The sequence below is a fragment of the Narcine bancroftii genome, chromosome 3, assembly GCF_036971445.1.
Source record: "Narcine bancroftii isolate sNarBan1 chromosome 3, sNarBan1.hap1, whole genome shotgun sequence".
NCBI classification, from domain to species: domain Eukaryota; kingdom Metazoa; phylum Chordata; class Chondrichthyes; order Torpediniformes; family Narcinidae; genus Narcine; species Narcine bancroftii.
The window spans coordinates 2,635,123-2,653,316 of NC_091471.1; the positions used below are offsets into that span (position 1 = coordinate 2,635,123).

General features: G+C 42.4%; 1 protein-coding gene across 1 annotated transcript in view; it reads right to left on the reverse strand.

The window, feature by feature from the left end:
• wdr54 (WD repeat domain 54) overlaps nucleotides 1-18,194 on the reverse strand; it is a 134,547-nt gene that overhangs the window by 51,836 nt on the left and 64,517 nt on the right. The window contains exon 5 of the mRNA XM_069923384.1: nucleotides 3,417-3,474. Coding sequence (XP_069779485.1) covers nucleotides 3,417-3,474 — 58 coding nt within the window. The remainder of the gene's footprint in view (nucleotides 1-3,416; nucleotides 3,475-18,194) is intronic.

Genomic DNA, 18,194 nt, shown 5'->3' on the forward strand with positions numbered 1-18,194 from the left:
TTTTCGTGCTTCTTCTGGATCCGAGAATAGTCTGTTTTGTTTGTCCTGGAATAAATATTTTCAATACCGCTGGATGCTTTAGTATAAATTTATACCCTTTCTTCCATAAAAATCGCCCTTTGCTGTATTGAACTCTTTTCTCTTCTTTAGGAGTCAAAACTTATATCTGGATAAATGAAGATTTTTTGCCCTGTTATATTCCAGTGGGTTTGTTGCCCTCGTCCTTTACTTTTTCCATTGTCTTCTCCAGTACCTTTTCTCTTGTAGTATATCTTCGGAATTTTACTACAATAGATCTTGGTTTTTGTTGTGGTTGTGGTTTAGAGGCCAATGCTCTATGTGCCCTTTCTATTTCCATTTCTTGCTGTAGTCTGGACATCCTAGGGTCTTAGGGACTCCACTCTTTTATAAACTCCCTCATATTCTTGCCTTCTTCATCTTCCTTAAGGCCCACTATCTTTTATGTTATTTCTTCTGTTATAATTTTCCATTATATCTATTTTTTGAGCTAGTAGTTCTTGTGTCTCTTTAGTTTTTTTTATTAGATTCCTCCAATTTCTTTTTTAAGTCTTCTACCTCCATTTCTGGCTGCTATTGCCTCATTCTTCCATCTTGTCCATTTTCTTTCCCATTTCTGTTAAGGTCATCTCTAGTTTTATTCATTTTCTCTTCTTGTGTTGTATTATTCTTTTTTCTTAAATCATTTAAAGTTCCTGTTGTTGGTTGCCTATTCTTAAATGACGTCAATGTATCCTTTAATAAGAGAAAGTACCTTCTTTATCTTGCCTTCTTTTCTTCTTCTATTTCACCCATACTCTTCCTCTTCTTCTTCCTCTGGGTTGGCCATCTGTTGTTTCTTTGTTGCCCTTTCCTCTCTTCTTTCTTGTTTCTATTGTCTTCTGTGGTCTCTTCTTGCTGCAGGTGTTCTGCAGCTGTCTGTTGCCAGCTGTGGAGATCGACTCCCCAGCTGGTCCCCCCTCCCGTCGGTGTGTTTTTTTTCATTCGCATCGCGCAATGCGGCGAGGAATCGCGCCCTTTCATAATCTTAAATACTTCTATCAAATTCCCTCTCAACCTTCTACGCTCCAAAGAATAAAGACCTAATCTGTCCAATCTCTCCTAATACTCTAGATAGCTTAAACCCAGGTAACATTCTGGTAAACCCTTCTCTGCACTCTCTCCACTCTGTTTATATCCTTCCTATAATTAGGCGACCAGAACTGCAAACAGAACTCCAAATTAGGGCCGCACTCAACGTCTTATACAATCTCAACATCACCTCCCAACTCCTATATTCCATGCAATGATTGATAAAGGCCAGCATACTAAAAGCCTTCTTCACCACCCTATTCACGTGAATTTCTACCTTCAGGGAACGATGTACCGTTACTCCTAAATCTTTCTGCTCTTCTGTATTCATCAATGTTCTCCCATTTACCACGTATGTCCTATTCTGATTCTTCTTACCAAATGAAGCACCTCACACTTATCAGCATTAAATTCCATCTGCATTTTTCAGCCCACTTTTCTAAGCAGCCCCAAATCCCTCTGCAATCCTTGAAAACCTTCTTCATTATCCACTATTCCACCTATCTTAGTATCGTCTGCACATTTACTAATCCAATTCACCACCCCCATCATCTAGATCATTAATGTATATAACGAACAACAATGGGCCCAATACAGATCCTTGAGGCACACCATTGGTCACCGGCCTCCAACCTGACAGACAATTATCCACTACCACTCTCTGGCCTCTCCCTTTCAGCCAATGTTCAATCCATTTGACTATCTCAAAATTTATACCTAAAGACTGCACCTTCCTAACTAACCTTCCATGTGGTACCTTATCGAAGCCTTACTGAAGTCCATATAGACAACATCCACTGCGCTACCCTCATCCACATTCCTAGTCACCTCTTCAAAAATTCAATCAGATTGGTCAAAACATGACCTTCCTCCCACAAATCCATGTTGAGTGCTCCTGATCAGACCCTGTCTATCCAGATGTTTATAAGTACTATCTCTAAGAATTTTCTCCATTAATTTACCTACCACAGACGTCAAACTTACAGGCCGATAGTTGCCAGGCTTCCTCCTTGAACCCTTTTTAAATAACGGAACCACATGCGCAATGCGCCAATCCTCCGGCACTATCCCCATATCTAATGACATTTGGGAAAATTACCGCCAGAGCCTCTGCTATTTCCTCCTTCACTTCTCTCAATGTCCTGGGAAGATCCCGTCTGGTCCTCGGGAGAGACTTATCCACCTTTATATTCTTCAAAAGCCCTTAAAACTACACCTTTTGTAATCTCTATATTCCCCATATTTACCCAATTTGCTTATTTTATCTCACATCTCCCAATATCCTTCTCCTTAGTGAATACCGAAGAAAAGAAACTGTTCAATATCTCCCCCATTTCTCTAGGCTCCACACACAGTTTTCCGCTCTGATTTTCTAGCTTTCCTTTTACCATTAACATATTTGTAGAACTCTTTTGGATTAGTTTTCACCCTGCTTGCCATAGTTTCCCTCGTACCTTCTTTTAGCTTTTCCTAATTCCTCTCTTAAGATTCCTCTTACATTCAATGTATCTTTCAAACATCTCCTTAACTCCATGCTTCTTATATCTAATGTACGCCTCCCTTTTTCTTCGAACCAAGTTTCCAATATTCCTTGAAAACCACGGCTCTCTCAAACCTTTTTCCCTCCTTTTAACCTAACAGGAACATAAAGCTTTTGCACTCTCAAAATCTGATCTTTAAAAGACTTCCATCTCTCTACTACATCCTTAGCCCATAAAACAAATTGTCCCAATGCACACCCTGCAAGTCCTTTCGCATCTCCTCAAATCTAGCTTTTCCCCAATCAAAAACCTCAACCAGTGGCCACAGGACTAGGAGAAAGTGTTCAGCATAGACTAGAAGGGCCAAACTGGCCTGTTTCTGTGCTGTAATTGTTATATAGTTATATGGAAACGAAAGCAGGAAAAGGCTTCATCAGCCATAATTATATTGGATAGTGGATGATGTTTTCCCATGTTTCTATAAGCAGAGAAGTTATTTTTACTAGTAGGTGAGACTAGAATAAAGGAAATAGCCTAAAGATATTTGGGGAATAGATTGAAGACAGAGATGAAGAGGAGAACGTGTGGAAGTCTCTGTCCAAGATAGTAGAGGATGGCTCACAGATGGATAGATTTTTACTTAGTCGGGGATTATGAGGAATTGGGTGGGTAGGGTGGAGCTGAGTCCATGGCCAGATCAGCCATGATCTTTCTGAATGGCAGAGCAAGCTTGATGGGCCGAATAGTTTTCCTGCTCCTATTTATGTTCCAATGGTTGGCAACCATATCACTGCAAAGCCTCTGAACAGCCGCAGGAAGAAAGCTACCACTGTTACCTGTCTGTGCTTCCCGGGACATCCAGTGCATGCCAGTACACCATGATAGAGCCATCCGATTCATACATCTGGAAGGACACAAAGCCAACATTTACAGAACCATTTCCATCATCAGGCAGAGTGAGCCTATTCCATCTATACTGGCACGGTTAGCTTAGGGACGGCCCGGTTAGCGTAGGGATGGCACGGTTAGCGTAGGGACAGCATGGTCATTGTAAGGACTGTACAGTTAATGTAGTGGTTATTTCCATGCTATTACAGCAAGAAACCAAGATTTGAATCTAGCACTTGTCTAAAAAGAGATCGTACAATCTCCTTGCTTCTCCATGGATTTCCTCTGGGCGCTCCAGTTTCCTTCCATCCTCCATAAACGTGCAGCATTTGTAGGATAATTAGTCTATTTGGGAGCCACAGGCTCATGGGTCAGAAGGGCCTGTTACTGTGCTGTATCTCTAAAAAAAATTACTATTTAACTGTTTGCGGAACAAACTATCTCTTGAATCTCGGAGCCAACAGGAAATGCAAAAATTAAGATTGCAACTTTTTGGAAGTCTGAGAAGGGCTATGTATGGCTTGAGCACAGGCTCACCATCCTCTCAACATTATCTCCCTTCTGTTCCCTTCTGTTGCCATACTCTGACACCTCAGTTCCTCTCCAGATCAAATCTTCACACAAACTGTACTGGTACACACCGCACATCAGGTCTAATTGATGAACGTCAATAATGTTGTGGTTAAGGATCTTGATGATCCTCGACAATCCTTTCTTCCTCCACCCACTGATGTTGTTCAACCCACTGAGTTCATCCAGCAGATTGATTTTTCTTTGCTCCAGATTCCAGTAACTGCAGTCTCCTAACTACAGGAAAGATACCATTGTCCCTGTAAAAGTGTATCTCATATATTCGCTTTAAACTTTTCCCCACCCACTATAGTTACAGTAGCGGTTAACACAATACTATTACAGCACCAATGACCCAAGTTCAAAACCGGCACTGTCTATAAGGAGTTTGTATGTTCTCCCCGTGCCCTCGTGGGTTCCTCCTGGTTCTCCAGTTTCCTCCCATCGTTCAAAATGTACAAGGGGTTGGAGGTTAATTGGGTATTTTTAGGCACCACAGAGAAGGGTTGTACTACACATCTAAAATTAAAATTTAAACTCCAAGCCACTTGACATTTCCAACCTTGGAAAAAACTACAGAACAGAGAATGATATGGCACAGAAACAGATCCGTCAGACCACTGTCTGTCAAACGAGATGTCCAAATCAAACTAAAACTCTGCCACTTGCACCTGAAAAAGATCCCTCCATCCCCATCATATTCAGATGTCTCTCTGGAAGCCTCTTATAGAACAATACAGCACAGTACAAGCCCTTTGGCCTTCGATGTGTTGTGCTGAACCGAAACATAAATTCCTTCCTAAAAAAAGTACGAAACCCTCCCTACCTCATAACCCTCAATTTTTTTTTCATCCATGTGTCTCTTTTCTTTGGCTTGGCTTCGCGGACAAAGATTTACGGAGGGGTATGTCCACGTCTGCTGCAGGTTCGTTGGTGACTGACAAGTCCAATGCGGGACAGGCAGGCACGGTTGCAGCGGTTGCAAGGGAAAATTGGTTGGTTGAGGTTGGGTGTTGGGTTTTTCCTCCTTTGTCTTTTGCCAGTGAGGTGGGCTCTGCGGTCTTCTTCAAAGGAGGTTGCTGCCTGCCGAACTGTGAGGCGCCAAGATGCACGGATGGAGGCGATATCAGCCAACTGGCGGTGTGGTCAATGTGGCAGGCACCAAGAGATTTCTTTAAGCAGTCTTTGTACCTCTTCTTTGGTGCACCTCTGTCTCAGTGGCCAGTGCAGAGCTCGCCATAGAACATGATCTTGGGAAAGCGATGGTCCTCCATTCTGGAGACGTGACCCACCCAGCGCAGTTGGGTCTTCAGCAGCATGGATTCGATGCTTGCGGACTCTGCCAGCTCGAGTACTTTAAGTTGGTGATGAAGTCATTCCAATGAATTTTGAGGATGGAGCGGAGACAGCGCTGATGGAAGTGTTCTAGGAGCCGTAGGTGATGCCGGTAGAGGACCCATGATTCAGAGCCGAACAGGAGCGTGGTTATGACAACGGCTTTGTACACGCTGATCTTTGTGTGTTTCTTCAGGTGGTTGTTTTTCCAGACTCTTTTGAAGTTGTCTTGTGTTGCTCGCAGAGAGAGGAACAATGGTTTGGTCGGGATCCTTCTGGCTGCCTTCAGAATGTTCATCCTTTTTGAAATCCCAACATTCTAAACTGACTTCCAGTCCATGACTCATGCTCTGGGCCTTCTTCCACTCCACAGCACCACCCAGTGGTGGTTTATTGTCCAAGTCCAGAAATCTTTTGATCATTTTCTGCACATGCTCAGTCCATCTCCCACTCTCTCAGCAGTCCACCTTCATCTTGGCTGAACTGTCACTTTTTAACATAAAACCACACAACACCTAGGCCAATACACAACACAGAACTCTGTAACACTATCCAAACACCAATCAGACCAACATTCTCCTGGTATTATAAAGCCCAGGTCTGACTCCCACCTGGATGAGAGGAGACTTGATACAGATGTTCAAGATTATGAGAGGCATAGACAGGTTTGACAGCACCTGTTTTCTAGCACAGGATCAGCAAACACCAGTGGACATGTGGACAAGGTTAAGGGAGTGAGTTTCCAAAGGCACTATTTGCCTTGACGAGTCTGTTGTCTATCTCTTTGTCAATCCTTACATCTGATGAAAAACTGCAGCCGAGGTAGGTAAACTGGTTGACCGTTTTGAGTTCAGTGTGCCCCATGGAGATGTGGGGGAGCTGGTGGTCATGGTGGGGAGCTGGCTGATGTAGGTCCTCAGTTTTCTTCAGGCTGACTTCCAGGAAAAGCAAGGACTGGTTTGACGAAAACAACCAGGAAATCCAGGAGCTGCTGGCAAAGAAGCAATCTGCCCACCAGGCTCACCTTGCAAAGCCTTCCTGGCCAGAGAAAAAACGAGCCTTCCGTCTCGCATGCAGCTACCTTCAGCGCAAACTCCAGGAGATCCAAAATGAGTGGTGGACTAGCCTCGCCAAACGAACCCAGCTCAGCGCCGACATTGGCGACTTCAGGGGTTATTATGAGACACTAAAGGCGGTGTACGGCCCCTCACCCCAAGTCCAAAGCCCTCTGCACAGCTCAGATGGCGAAATCCTCCTCAGCGACAAGATCTCCATCCCCAATCGATGGTCAGATCACTTCCAATCCCTTTTCAGTGCCAACCGCTCAGTCCAAGAATCCGCCCTGCTCCAGCTCCCTCAACAACCTTTGAGGCTCGAGCTGGATGAGGTCCTCACCCGGGAAGAGACATATAAGGCAATTGAACAACTGAAAAGTGGCAAAGCAGCAGGTATGGATGGAATCCCCCCAGAGGTCTGGAAGGCTGGGGGCAAAACTCTGCATACCAAACTGCATGAGTTTTTCATGCTCTGCTGGGACCAAGGAAAGCTGCCTCAGGATCTTCGTGATGCCATCATCATCACCCTGTACAAAAACAAAGGCGAGAAATCAGACTGCTCAAACTACAGGGGAATCACGCTGCTCTCCATTGCAGGCAAAATCTTCGCTAGGATTCTCCTTAATAGACTAATACCTAGTGTTGCCGAAAATGTCCTCCCAGAATCACAGTGTGGCTTTCGCGCAAACAGAGGAACTACTGACATGGTCTTTGCCCTCAGACAGCTCCAAGAAAAGTGCAGAGAACAAAACAAAGGACTCTACATCACCTTTGTTGACCTCACCAAAGCCTTTGACATCGTGAGCAGGAAAGGGCTTTGGTAAATACTAGAGCGCCCCAAGTTCCTCAACATGGTTATACAACTGCACAAAAACCAACAAGGTCGGGTCAGATACAGCAATGAGCTCTCCGAACCCTTCTCCATTGACAACGGCGTGAAGCAAGGCTGCGTCTTCGCACCAACCCTCTTTACTATCTTCTTCATCATGATGCTAAAACAAGCCAATAAAGACCTCAACAGTGAAGACAGTGTTAAGAGTCTCTTAAATGCCCCAAATGTTTCAGCCTCCACCATCACCCCAGTAAGGCATTCCAGGTATCCATAACTCTGTGTCAAAAAAATTACCCCTAATGTATCTCTGAAACCTCCCTCCCTTAAGCTTGTCCACATGTCCACTGGTGTTTGCTGATCCTGTGCTAGAAAACAGGTACTGTCAAACCTGTCTAGGCCTCTCATAATCTTGAACATCTCCATCAAGTCTCCTCTCATCCAGGTGGGAGTCAGACCTAGGCTTTATAATACCAGGAGAATGTTGGTCTGATTGGTGTTTGGATAGTGTTACTGAGTTCTGTGTTGCGTATTGGCCTATGTGTTGTGTGGTTTTATGTTAAAAAGTGACAGTTTGCCTTAGAGAGCCAAGATGAAGGTGGACTGCTGAGAGAGTGGGAGATGGACTGAGCATGTGCAGAAAATGATCAAAAGATTTCTGGACTTGGACAATAAACCACCACTGGGTGGTGCTGTGGAGTGGAAGAAGGCCCAGAGCATGAGTCATGGACTGGAAGTCAGTTTAGAATGTTGGGATTTCAAAAAGGATGAACACTCTGAAGGCAGCCAGAAGGATCCCGACCAAGCTGTTGTTCCTCTCTCTGCGAGCAACCCAAGACAACTTCGAATTTTGTGCTCTCTCTCTCTCTCAAAGATCTTTTGACTTCAGTTTACCAAACAAACTGAATTTTGTTTATGATCTTTGCTTCAGTTGAGATTGAAGTTTTGAGTCTTGTGTGTTTTGTGTTTAAGTTTTTCTGTGGGCTGATTGGAAATATAACTTCAACTTTAATTACATATGTTATATTTAGGCTGGGGAATTTATTAGTTTTACACTGTTATAGAGATTTGCATAGTAACCAGTGGGCATGGTTATAAAAGGGAGGATTTTGAATTAAAGTTTAAAGGTGAATTTTTTGTTAATAAAGTAATTGTTCATCTTTACCCCTGTGTGATATGCCTTCTTTGTGGTTGCTGGTTTGATCTTGTAACAGATCGTATGACATCAAATATCAATGCGAGAAATGGACTGGTTCAATACAAATTTTTTACATCAACTATATCTCATGCAGATGAAGAAGGCAAGAATATGAGGGAGTTTATAAAAGAGTGGATCCCTAAGACCCTAGGATGTCCAGAACTACAGCATGAAATGGAAATAGAAAGGGCACATAGAGTATTGGCCTCTAAACCACAACCACAACAAAAACCAAGATCTATTGTAGTAAAATTCCTAAGATATACTACAAGAGAAAAGGTACTGGAGAAGACAATGGAAAAAGTAAGAGAGGGCAACAAACCACTGGAGTATAAAGGGCAAAAAATCTTCATTTATCCAGATATAAGTTTTGAACTCCTAAAGAAGAGAAAAGAGTTCAATACAGCAAAGGCGATTTTATGGAAGAAAGGGTATAAATTTATACTAAAGCATCCAGCGGTATTGAAAATATTTATTCCAGGACAACAAAACAGACTATTCTCGGATCCAGAAGAAGCACGAAAATTTGCAGAACAATTACAAAAATAGACTGAGGGAGGAAGACGGGTAATGAGAGTTAAAATGATCACGATTGATATGTATGTGGGTAAAGACAAAAATAGACTGAGGGATGAAGACGGGTAATGAGAGTAAAAATGATCACGATTGATATGTATGCGGGTAAAGAGGTATAAGAGTGAATAGAGACAATGAGCATACATGAATGTATCTGTTCTTAGAGGAAAATATAGATAGTATAGACAAGAATTAATAAGGGAAGGTAATGGAATAGAGAGAATAAGGAGGGAATTAAAAGAGTGACCTTTGTGACATATGAAAAGTGAAATCTTTTCTGGGGGAGGCGGGGTGGGGGGAAATAGCGGTCACTGCAAAATCAGTTGACGCTTGCGAGTGGATTCGCAAATCCAAATGGAGAGGGGAGATGTGGTTGTCCGACAAGGGATAAAGGACAACTCAGGAGGTGAAGGGGAGATTGGGGATAAATAAGATAGAAATAGGAGAATAAGGAAAATGTTAGATGTTGTAGGAATGTTGTCTTATAAAGAGTTGAAAATAAGAAAACAGAAATGGAAAAGGAGGAAAGGTAATGATGGAAAAACGGAAAGAGAAGATAAACAAAATATAAAAGGGCTACGCTGAACTATATGTCTTTAAATATTAATGGAATACATAACCAAATTAAAAGGAAGAAACTACCAAATTTAAATGAATAAATGTATTCCATTAGAAAAAAGAACATATTGGTTAAGAAATAATATTGCAATATTCGAACAAGTATAGGAGCCTTACATTAAATACAATAGCGAAAACCTACCGGGGACAAACATTACCTAAGATGATGGAAGGAGAAGGAAAGAAAAGAATGGACTCAGTAGAATTTCTGGTGTAATTTTGTTGAATGACAACATTGTCTGACTGGCTTAATGCAACCTAGATTGTATACCTAAAATGGATGAGAGGGGGGGGGGTGGGGGGGTGGTTTGGGAGGAAAGGGGGGGGGGAGAAAAAGTCACTGTATATGTGTGAAAAAGAAATAGTGTATATCATGGCTAATGTGATTTATGGTGTGAAAAATAAAAAAATTAATAAAAAAAAAACTATATCTCATGCCACAAAAATTGCATAAATCAAAATCTGAAATGTCTAAATGTGCTTTAGATGTGTAATTGAAATTGAATGTTTTAAATTCTACCTGGTCATGTGTAAAGGTAAGACAATTCTGATATAATATCGCTGAAACACTAACAAGAATAACAGAAGTGACTTTCCAACGCAAATCCAGAGCTGTACCTCTGGACAATCTTATGGACGTCAGCAACAAGTTGACTAAATTTCAAATTCGTTTTGCTAAAGTAGCTCTGGCTATGGCCAAGAAGTGTATTGCAATCATCTGGAAATCCGACTCTTCCCTTCTTATTGGTTGATGCGCCTCAGAGTTATGTAGTTGTATACCCATGGAGAAAATTATTTACAATTTAAAGAATAAATATGGAACATTCATTAAGATACGGCAACTGTACTTCAATTATGTAGGTGTTCAATTAGAAATTTGACCTTTCAAGGTATGTGAAGATGTGATATCCTCGAAAAAGAATTATGAGAAATGAGAGCTCTGATGGCACATGAAGCTATATTTTTACATTCGTGATGTTGGGGGGGGGGGTGGGGGGTGGAGAATGAGGGAAGCAGGAGAATTCTCCAGATATTTAATATATTTGATGAGTATAAAAGTTTAAAGATTGAAAGAATTTATTAATGAAAAATGAAAAAATATTTTAAAAAATGTTTCCTCTCCTCTCATTCTTCTACACTCCAAAGAGAAAAGTCCCAGCTATGCTAACCTAACCTCATAAGACTTGTTTTCCAATCCAGGTAACATCCTAGTAAATCTCCTCTGCACCCTCTCCATAGCTTCCACATCCTTCCTATAATGAGGTCACCAGAACTGAACACAATATTTCAAGTGTAGTCTCATCAGAGATTTGTAGAGTTACAGCATAACCTCTCTACTTCTGAATTCAATCCCCCATTAATATCCAAGGATCCCATAGGCCTTCTTAACTATTCTATCAACCTGTGTGGCGACCTTGAGGGATATATACCCTGTACTCAGCCTTCTGGTTTGTCCTTCAAAAATGCATCACCTCACACTTATCCCCATTGAACTCCATCTGCCACTTTTCTGCCCAACTCTGCATCCTGTCTATATTCTCTTGTTACCCTCGACAACCTTCAGCTCCATCCACAACTCCTCCAACATTTATGTCATCCACAAACTTACTGACCCATCCTTCCACCTCTTCACCCAGGTCATTTATAAAAATCACAAAGAGCAGGGGTCCCAGAACAAATCCTTGTGGCACTCCATTCATTGACCTCCAGACAGAATACTTTCCTTCCATTACTACTCTTTGCTTTCTTCTGATAAGCTAATTTTTTTATCCACACAGCCAACGTTCCACTGATCCTATGCCTCATGACCTTGGGATGAGTCTCTCGTGGGAGATTTTGCCAAATGACTTGTTAAAATCCATGTAGACCACATTTACCACGTTCCCCTCATCAATTTCTTGTTACCTCTTCAAAAAACTCAATTAGGAAAAAAAAACAAGGGGGTTACATCCGGTACCGCACGGATGGCAGTCTCTTCAATCTGAGGCGCCTGCAAGCTCACACCAAGACACAAGAGAAACTTGTCCGTGAACTACTCTTTGCAGACGATGCCGCTTTAGTTGCCCATTCAGAGCCAGCTCTTCAGCGCTTGACGTCCTGTTTTGCAGAAACTGCCAAAATGTTTGGCCTGGAAGTCAGCCTGAAGAAAACTGAGGTCCTCCATCAGCCAGCTCCCCACCATGACTACCAGCCCCCCCACATCTCCATCTGGCACACAAAACTCAAAACGGTCAACCAGTTTACCTATCTCGGCTGCACCATTTCATCAGATGCAAGGATCGACAACGAGATAGACAACAGACTCGCCAAGGCAAATAGCGTCTTTGGAAGACTACACAAAAGAGTCTGGAAAAACAAACAACTGAAAAACCTCACAAAGATAAGTGTATACAGAGCCGTTGTCATACCCACACTCCTGTTCGGATCCGAATCATGGGTCCTCTACCGGCATCACCTACATCTCCTAGAACGCTTCCACCAGCGTTGTCTCCACTCCATCCTCAACATTGATTGGAGCGACTTCATCCCTAACATCGAAGTACTCGAGATGGCAGAGGCCGACAGCATCGAGTCCACGCTGCTGAAGATCCTGCTGCACTGGGTGGGTCACGTCTCCAGAATGGAGGACCATTGCCTTCCCAAGATCGTGTTATATGGCGAGCTCTCCACTGGCCACCGTGACAGAGGTGCACCAAAGAAGAGGTAGAAGGACTGCCTAAAGAAATCTCTTGGTGCCTGCCACATTGACCACCACCAGTGGACTGATATCGCCTCAAACCGTGCATCTTGGTGCCTCACAGTTCGGCGGGCAGCAACCTCCTTTGAAGAAGACCGCAGAGCCCACCTCACTGACAAAAGACAAAGGAGGAAAAACCCAACACCCAACCCCAACCAACCAATTTTCCCCTGCAGCCGCTGCAACCATGTCTGCCTGTCCCACATCGGACTTGTCAGCCACAATCCAGCCTGCAGCTGATGTGGACATTTACCCCCTCCATAAATCTTCGTCCGCGAAGCCAAGCCAAAGAAGAGATGGATCATATCACAGAACATGAAGTATAAAATATCTTAGATAGGGGAATTTTATGTGTATTATTTGTTTAATTTTTGTATTCAATATTATTTTTTACATAGTACTAGCTAAGGTTTAATTGTTTAATTATTAAAAGTTTAGAATTTGATGTCCTGAATGAAATAAGTAATAATTATAGTTAAGCTTCTAATTTACAATTGATATATATATTTAATGAACATCGGTCTATTATTCCCAAGATTCTCCCTATTACCTTTTTTAAACAAGGGGATGACATTGTCCATTCTCCAATCCTCTGACACCTCCCCTGCGGCCAAAGAGGATTCAAAGATCATAGCTACTGACTCAGCAATCTCTTACTTCCCACAGCAATGTATATAATGACTGGCTCCAGGGACTTATCAATCTTGATGCTTTTAAGAAGATCCAACACATCCTCTTCATTAATCTCCACATTGTCCAGCCCACAGGCCTGTTCTATTCCCATCTCACCCTGATCCAGGTCATTTTGTGAATACTAATGCAAGGTATTCATTTAGGTCCTCCCCAACCTCCTCCACCTCTAGGCATATGTTGCCTCCTTTATCCTTCAGCATTTCCACCTTCATTCTCATCATCATTCTGTTCTTCACATATGCATAGTACGCCCTGGGGTTCTCCTTAATCCTTATGCCCCTTCGAGCTCTCCTAAATCCTTTCTTTAGCTTCTTTCTGGTTACCGTATACTTCTCATGATCCTTTCCTGTTTTCTATATCTAATGTGTGCTACCTTCCTCTTGTCTAGTTGCCTGAAATGTTTTGTCAGCCACGGTCTTTCCTACCATCTTTTCCTTGTCTCAGTGGGACAGACCTATCCTGAACACAGCACAAGTGGTCCCTAAACTTCCTCCACATTATTTCTGTCCTTTCACCCTCAAACACCTGTTTCCAATTTATTCTTGCTAGTTGCTGCCTCATCCCTTCATAATTAGCCCTTCCTCCATTAAGCACTTCCCAATTTTGACTGTATTTATCCTTTTCTATAGCTATGTTGAAGCTAAGGTCACCAAAATGCTCTCTCACCGAGAGGTCCACCAGCTGACGCAGAACTAGATCCAGTATGACATCCACTCTAGTTGGCCAGTCCACATATTATGTCAAGAATCCTCTAAGGACAAATTCAGCCTATTTATCCCTCTTGCAGTCAGTAGATGCCTGTCAATATTAGGGAAGTTGAAATCACCCATAAATACAACCTGTATTTCCTGCACCATTCCAAAATCTGCCTGCTTACTTGCTCCTCTGTTTCCCGTGGACTTTTTGAGGGCTTATAGACTACTCCCAGCACAGTGATAGTTCCTTCCTATTTCTGACTTCCTCCCACACCGACCTAGTGGACACTCCCTCTGCAGCATCCTCCCTTTCTATAGCCATGATACTATCCCTGACTAGTAATGCGATTCTGGAGGAATGGATTATTGTTTTGGAAAGCAATAGATGAATGAACTCGGAACACTAGGTCCAGTGCCACAGTCTGTTTCTGTGGTTTTCTCTGGGAGAGAGAGAGAATTCAACTTTACGGATCACCAACAGCAGCAGCTGGTTCTGGAATAGGACAAGCTGGCGAGCTTGTGGAAAAACCCCATTTTGAAGATGGGTTGTGAGTTCTTAATTCAGCCTCATCAAAGCCCTTGTGGTCCATACAAGAGGAGATGGCTGGCTGTATAATGTTTCACCTGAGATCAGGGAAACAGAAAAGGAACTCTGTGGTAACCTGAAATAAAGAGATTATCATCTGGAAAACCCTGATGAGGTAAGTTTCTTCGGCAAGACACTGAAGTGTCTGATCAGAAGGAATCAGTTTGTGTCCAATGAGCAACAAATCTCTCTCTTAAAACCTACAAGGTCCTTCCTGAGTGGTAACCATTTACCTTTCAAGCACCAAAGCCTGGTGAAATTCATAAATGTTAAATTTTGTGCGCAGTATAAGAATTGCCTGATACCGGTGAACCTGGAGGAGTGAGAAGTGTGATTGGACTGTGAATCAAATAACTTTTCTGAACTTACACACACATTACAAGCACATGTGCTTAGAATTAGAAGGAAGTTAAGTTAATATTAATATTGCGCTGCAGACAGAGACTTCATCAAAGTGGTGGTGCGGCGATTCCTGAAGGAAGGTGTTATAGAGCCCAGTTACAGCCCTTGGAGAGTCCAAGTCCTGGTGGTCAAAGGGGAAAGTAAGCAGAGGATGGTTGTGGATTACAGCCAGACCATTAACCGGTACACCTATCTGGATGCCTACCTCCTGCCAAGGATCGCCGACATGGTCAACGAGATAGCCCGCTTCCGGGTTTTCTCCACAATTGACCTGAAGTCAGTGTATCACCAAATCCCCATCCACCCGAAGGACAAGCCCTACATCGCCTTTGAGGCAGATGGGCGCATGTACCAGTACCACCGAGTTCCCTTTGGGGTCATGAACAGGGTCTCCATTTTCCAGCTGGAGATGGATTGCATGGTAGACCGGCACAAGCTAAAGGTGACGTTCCCATATCTGGATAACGTCACTATCTGCGGCTGTGACCATCAGGACCATGATGCTAACCTGGAAAAATTCCTCCAGACAGCCAGGGAGCTGAACTTCACTTACAAGAAGGAGAAGTGTGTGTTTAGCACCACCCGCCTCACCATCCTGGGTACATTGTGGCCCATGGAGTCGTCAGTCCAGATTCACCCTCGTCATGGACCAGCGGGCCATGGCGTTCATGTTTAACACTACCCACAAAAGCAAGATCAAGAACGACAAGATCCTCCGCTGGAGAGTCAAGCTGGCAACCTACCAGTACCGCCCCAGGAATTTTTAATGACTCCTCCGATGCCCTCTCTCGCACCTACGCGTCTATGCACAATGACAGGCTGCAGGCATTGCATGAGTCCCTCTGCCATCCGGGTGTCACCAGGTTGTACCAATTCATTAGGTCCCGAAACCTGCAGTACACCATCAGGGACGTAAGGAACATGACCGAGGCCTGTCAGGTCTGCGCGGAGTTTAAACCCCACTTCTTCCGCTCGCCCCAGGCCCATGTTGTAAAGGCTACTTGGCCTTTCGAGCGTCTCAGTATGGACTTCAAAGGGCCCCTGCCTTTATGGCAAATATTTCTGAATTTGAAATACATCAATTTTTGTTTAGATGGAATATAAATTTGTTACAGCAATATAATGTGCCTATACTAAAACATTTAATGAAGTTATGGATAAAGAAAAATAAAATTATAGGCTCTGGGGGTGAATTATCAGCTTTGACTCCGTTGTAAAATAATCAACATTTCTTTTTCAATACATAATCGAAGTTCATTGCATTGGAGATTTAAAGATGTGGAAAATTTGGGAGATTGTTTTAAAGACGGTAAATTTTTGTCTTTTAATCAGATGAGGGAGAGTTTTGATATTGATAAAATTCTTTATTTCTTTATTATCAAATTCGATCTTTGGTAAAACGTATGTTTGGTAGAGATATGATTTTACCTGAAATGACCAAATTTGAGACTTTTCTTATGAAGGTACCAGAGAAGGGTTATATTTCATCTATGTATCAAATATTACAGGATGGTATGGATAAAAAGGGTTGGGATAGATCTAAAAGTAAATGGGAAGTGGATACTGGTTTTATTTTTTTCCGAGGATGATTGGTTAGAAACACCTGAAAAATTTAAAAAGTATGGTTTTCATGAATCAGATTTGTGTTTTAGATGTGGTACTTGTTGGAACTTGTTGGAACAAGTTCCTGGGTTAAGTAATCATGGAAAATATGCCTATGTACTATTCATTATGTATTCATTAATCCATTACTATGTAACAATTTACTATTTACTTCAATTATACAGTTTAAGGGAAATATTAATGCAATTAAGTAACAGCTACAGTATGTAGAAAAGTTGGCTGATTATAGTATGTGTAGAATTTGGGGACTCCAAATACAAAGAGAGAAAATACTTTCATCCCCAAGGTTACACTGCTAATTGTAAAGCACACAAGGGAGTAACAGGATAGCAGATAGGAGAAGTTAGACAGGATGAGGTTGGAGGAACCATAGGGACAGTGATTTATAAGAGTACCATGACTGAGAATATCAGAGACAAATAAAATGGATAAACCAATTTAGTAGAAATAATTAAGTCATAAGGATACACGGGAGGTGTTGATTGGAACAGAAGACTATGGCCAGATGAAAACAAAGAACAAAATATCTGTTTAAGATTAAAATACTTTTAGATCCAACAGTATTTTTATTGGGTAGTTTGCAACCTCTGAAAGGTTTGGGATTAGATAAGTTTCAGCTTGCTTTTGTATATTTAGCTTTATCTGTAGCGAAAAAATGTATTGCTAGTACGTGGAAAGATACAAATAAGATTGATATTAATAGATGGCATAATGAGATGAAATATTGTTTAATAATGGAAAAAATTACATATGTTTCATGTGATAATTATAGTTTTTTTATTAATAAGTGGTTGTTATATTCAGAATATTTACAGACTATATTTGCCAAGGCAAATAGCGCCTTTGGAAGACTACACAAAAGAGTCTGGAAAAACAACCAACTGAAAAACCTCACGGATATTGACGTGTGCAGGGCCGTTGTCATACCCACACTCCTGTTCGGCTCCAAATCATGGGTCCTCTACCGGCATCACCTACGGCTCCTAGAACGCTTCCACCAGCATTGTCTCCGCTCCATCCTCAACATTCATTGGAGCGACTTCATCTCCAACATCGAAATACTCGAGATGGCAGAGGCCGACAGCATCGAATCCACGCTGGTGAAGATCAAACTGCGCTGGGTAGGTCACGTCTCCAGAATGGAGGACCATCGCCTTCCCAGGATCGTGTTATATGGCGAGCTCTCCACTGGCCACCGTGACAGAGGTGCACCAAAGAGGTACAAGGACTGCCTAAAGAAATCTCTTGGTGCCTGCCACATTGACCACCGCCAGTGGGCTGATATCGCCTCAAACCGTGCATCTTGGCGCCTCACAGTTCGGCGGGCAGCAACCTCCTTTGAAGAAGACCGCAGAGCCCACCTCACTGACAAAAGACAAAGGAGGAAAAACCCAACACCCAACCCCAACCAACCAATTTTCCCTTGCAACCACTGCAACCGTGTCTGCCTGTCCCGCATCGGACTTGTCGGCCACAAACGAGCCTACAGCTGACGTGGACATTACCCCCTCCATAAATCTTCGTCCATGAAGCCAAGCCAAAGAAAGAAGACATTTCAATTTACATCGATTAGATCTTAATATGTATATTTAAATTTTCTTTAATTTTTTTCTTTCTTTATGGCTCTCCTTAGACCTGAAGTTGGCTGAAGGGGGTGGGGGGGGTTCTATTTTTTTCTATATATAAAAAATAACATTCATGTTTATGGTTAATTGTTGTATATGTTATGTATTTTTTTTTGAACAAATAAATAAAGTTTTTTTAAAAAAGGGCCCCTGCCTTCCACGAACCGAAACGTCTACTTCACCACAGTAGTGGA